We start from the raw sequence: 4191 nt of genomic DNA, 5'->3' as shown, positions 1-4191 counted from the left end.
TGAGTTTGCATGTGAAAAAGAAAATTTCATTGTAGAAATCGCACGAGGTTATCACCTGCTATAAATTCCGCTATTTATCCCAAAATTAAAAAATAAAGAAAAGGAGAAAACTTATCTACTTTTGTGAGAGTTACAAAAATTGGTGACAAGTGGCAAGTGAAATTGGAAAATTTTGGCTGCATGGATGTGAGGAGAGAATTTAGAGAGAGTGATTTTCACTGTTTTACCATGCGAGAGTGGGTGACATCTGTCCAAGCCAAAAAAAATGAAAACAAAAAATCGAAATATAATTATAATAATAAGAAAAGAGAAAGAAAAGAAGTAAAAACCTTGTCTCGTGAAGCAGCAGGCGAAGGAAGAAGGGGAAAGAGAGGAAAAAAAGAAAAATAAAAAAAAAACACAAAACCTGGTTCTTTTTTCTCTCTTCTTCTTCTTTCTCCTCTCTTCTCATTCTTCTTCTTCTTCCTCTCTCTCTCTCTTTCTCTCATCACTGCGATGCTAATTTCTTTTTCACACTCTCTCACTAGAAAAAAAAGAGAAAAATCAAAGATATAGTTTTTATTTTTTCTCTCTCTAGCTAGGACACTTCACATTCATTCTTTGCTTGCTCCTTTTATATCACGAGATCCCCATCTCTTTCTCTCTTTCCTTTCTTTCTCCTTCTTCACATTCATGTCTTGTTCTTGTTCTTGTTCCAGGCCTCTGAAACTCGTGCTTCTTCACTCTCTGTAGCTTCTTCATTTTCGCACATTGCAGTTTGAGAGAGAGAGAGAGAGAGAGAGAGAGTGGAAAGAGGGGAAAAGAGAGGTTCGAGAAAGTTCCAACTTTGAGGCCATATTCAGAAACCATTCAGCTCGCCCTTCACAATGTCGCATCCGGGGAAGCCCGTTACCGAGTTGGATTCGGTCACTGACCGATTCCGTGACTCACTGAGTTGCGAGGCCGCCAGTCGAGACGCTAACAAACCAGATTTCCGCGAACTCGATCTGGGCTCGCCAGTATCGCCGCTTCGTACGGCTCACCACGCAGTCGGCGCCGCTGGAAACGGAGGACCCGCCGCCAGTAGCAGCTCAAGCTCATCCGGATCCTTCTCGGGTCGAACCAACCCGGTTTCCAGAAGATCCGATTCGGGACACACCAACAGCAACGGCAACAACAACCACTCTGGCGAGCTTTCTGGTTCAAGTGAGAACAGCCCAACCGCAACCGGCGGCGGGAACACTCGGATCCTGAAACCGGGTCAAGCGAGATCTGATTCAATCTATTCAGGTCAGAACGGAGGCTCCTCCTCCTCTTCCTCCTCAGCCGTGAATTCGCCGCCGCTGAACGTCCTCCCCACCGGAAACATCTGTCCCTCCGGTAGGATCGTGAAGACAGGCATGGCGGCGAATCGGAGCTCGAGGAGCGACGTTTTGGGCTCCGGCATGGGGAATTACGGCCACGGAAGCATAATTCGCGGCGGCGGAAAGAGCGGCAGCAGCACGCCTGATTCGCCAGGGATCCCAAGCGTGCGGTCGAGCAGCGGCATTGGCGGCGAAGGCAATGTGGCGAAGAGGGGAGCGACGCAGGGTTCGGATCCGGAGGAGCTGAAGAGAGCTGGGAATGAGCATTACAAGAGGGGCCACTTCGCCGAGGCATTAGGGTTATATGATCGGGCAATTGCGCTTTCTCCGGCAAGTGCCGCCTACCGGAGCAACCGCGCGGCGGCCCTTACAGGTCTTGGGAGGCTAGGTGAGGCTGTGAGGGAGTGTGAAGAGGCTGTGAGGTTGGATCCTAATTATGGCAGGGCTCATCATCGTTTGGCATCTCTTTTCTTAAGGTGTGATTTGCTGTGTTCTTGGTTAGGATGTTGAGGTTGTTAGATTTGCACTAATTGTGTTATGGAATTGCAGGTTGGGGCAAGTTGAGAATGCAAGGAAGCACCTTTGTTACCCTGGGATGCATCTGGATGCGTGTGAGATGCACAAGTTGCAATTGGTTGAAAAGCATATTGCCAAATGCGGAGATGTAAGGAGGATTAGGGATTGGGAAAGTGTTGTTAGAGAAGTTGATGCTGCTATTGCTGCTGGAGCTGATTCTTCTCCTCAGGTACACTCTTTCTTAAGTTTTCTTTTCTTTTCTTTTGTTTAGCTTTTCATGTCATCTGTTGTCTGAACTGGTTGGAAATTGAATTTACAGCTCTTTATGTGTAGAGCAGAAGCACTGTTGAAGTTACACCAAATTGACGATGCAGAATCAATTTCGATACATGTACCCAAATCGGAGCCACTTACTATTTCCTCTTCTCAAGCTAAATTTTTTGGAATGCTTTCTGAAGCTTATGTGTATTTCGTGAGAGCTCAGATTGAGATGGCATTGGGAAGGTGAGTTTCTTCTTCAACTTGAACATGAAAATGTCGCCTTGGATATGGTTTAATGGATGATGGATGTATTGCAGGTTTGAGAATGCAGTTAAAGCAGCCGAGAAAGCCAGTCAAATGGACCTCCGTAACGTTGAAGTTGCTGTTTTGGTGAACAATGTGAGGATGGTGGCGAGAGCTCGAGTGCGTGGCAATGATCTTTTCAAATCAGAAAGGTTTACCGAAGCTTGCTCCGCATATGGAGATGGTTTGAGGCTTGATCCTTCAAATTCAGTTCTATATTGCAACAGAGCAGCTTGTTGGTTTAAGCTTGGGCAATGGGAAAGATCAATTGAAGACTCCAATGATGCTTTGAAAATCCAACCTAACTACACTAAAGCTCTTCTTCGAAGGGCCGCATCAAACAGTAAGGTAAACCAGATTCCTCTATTTTTTGTCATTCAAGTTTTGCCATTTCATTTCATTTCTTAATGTTGAATGCAGCTTGAAAGGTGGGAAGAGGCAGTCAAGGACTATGAGGTCTTGCGGAAAGAACTTCCAAATAACAATGAAGTTGCTGAAGCTCTTTTCCACGCACAAGTTGCATTGAAGAAATCTCGTGGGGAAGAAGTATATAATTTAAAATTCGGCGGTGAAGTGGAACAAGTGTCGGGTCTTGAGCAGTTTAGAGCTGCAATAACTTTACCAGGTACACTTCAAATTGAATGCACCTCGATACTTATCAAGTTTCCTCATATCATCATCTATATATTTTTCAGGTGTTTCTGTTGTCCATTTTGAAATTGCATCTAACTCGCAATGCAAGCAAATATCGCCCTTTGTGGATACACTATGTGGTCGATATCCATCCATCAACTTCCTCAAGGTATCATGTCTTGACATATCAATGCTGCTTTTCGCTTTACTCCTTATGACAGATTCCTAATGCATGCAAATTTTCATTTTTGTAAGGTGGATATTCAAGAAAACCCAACCGTTGCAACTGCTGAGAATGTTAGGATCGTACCAACCTTCAAGATATACAAAAACGGCAGCCGAGTGAAGGAAATCGTGTGCCCCAGTCGCGATATGTTGGAACATTCCGTGAGGCATTACAGTTTTTAGAATTCATGACTTTGCACTTGCTTCTGCATTTCCCATGTTCTTGCTACTGCCCAAAACCTCCGTTCAAACTCTCCGGTCCCAACTACGGTTCTTCCAGTCTCTTTGATCCCATCATAAAAGCGATCTCCCGATACCTGTGACATAGTCGATAAAACCAAGATAATAATATCTCTTTAGCAGTCAAATGCCATTGGAACCCAGAGATATAGTCTTAGTAGTACCCTTTTGGAGTTCTTATTTATTCATTCATTCCCCATTGCTCTTTGGTTCCATGCTCCTCCCAAATTCCCTTGGTCAATTTTCTTTCTTTTTTACTAGGTCAGCACTTCTTGTATCATCAGTTTCTTTAAGGTAAAAAAAATGAAAAAAAAAGGAAAAAAAAAAGGAAGAAGAGGATTTTATGTCTGTACAATTGATTTAATTATCATTTTTAAATTACCTTCTAAGATAGACATATATATATATATATATATAGACACAATATATATAGACACAAGGGAGGGTGAGGGTGAGGGTGGTATTGCTGTTTAGAGGGGGGATCTACATGTATATATGTGATAATATATATTTATATATATACTAAACACTGGAAGCCTTTAGAGGGAGATAGGAAGAGTGGTGGGTGGGCACCTACATGAGTTAGCCAAACGAGGATGAATATGTTGTTATTATTGTTTCTTTTTTCTTTTCTGTTTTTTTCTTTACCATTTTTCCCTTTTTCTTTTCC

The 4191-nt window shown here is 43.2% G+C and overlaps 1 protein-coding gene across 1 annotated transcript; it reads left to right on the top strand.

The window, feature by feature from the left end:
- Positions 1 to 342: 342 nt before the first annotated feature.
- On the top strand, positions 343 to 3936 carry LOC130941969 (TPR repeat-containing thioredoxin TTL1-like). The gene is made up of 7 exons (XM_057870628.1): positions 343 to 1819; positions 1893 to 2088; positions 2179 to 2363; positions 2438 to 2771; positions 2844 to 3048; positions 3119 to 3225; positions 3312 to 3936. The coding sequence occupies exons 1-7, from the start codon at positions 867 to 869 to the stop codon at positions 3462 to 3464; spliced, it is 2133 nt and encodes a 710-aa protein (XP_057726611.1). The 5' UTR covers positions 343 to 866; the 3' UTR covers positions 3465 to 3936.
- The last annotated feature ends 255 nt before the right edge of the window (positions 3937 to 4191 follow it).

The sequence above is a fragment of the Arachis stenosperma genome, chromosome 7 (genome assembly GCF_014773155.1).
Source record: "Arachis stenosperma cultivar V10309 chromosome 7, arast.V10309.gnm1.PFL2, whole genome shotgun sequence".
Classification (NCBI taxonomy): domain Eukaryota; kingdom Viridiplantae; phylum Streptophyta; class Magnoliopsida; order Fabales; family Fabaceae; genus Arachis; species Arachis stenosperma.
Note: the sequence above shows the minus strand (reverse complement) of the source record. Positions and strands in the feature narration are given on the sequence as shown.

Excerpts from the sequence above, each read along its gene's own strand:
- LOC130941969 (XM_057870628.1), top strand. The coding sequence starts at position 867 with ATGTCGCATCCGGGGAAGCCCGTTACCGAGTTGGATTCGGTCACTGAC. Across the intron at positions 3,049-3,118 it reads AGCTGCAATAACTTTACCAG|GTGTTTCTGTTGTCCATTTT; the intron begins GTACACTTCAAA and ends TATATTTTTCAG. Across the intron at positions 3,226-3,311 it reads CATCCATCAACTTCCTCAAG|GTGGATATTCAAGAAAACCC; the intron begins GTATCATGTCTT and ends CATTTTTGTAAG.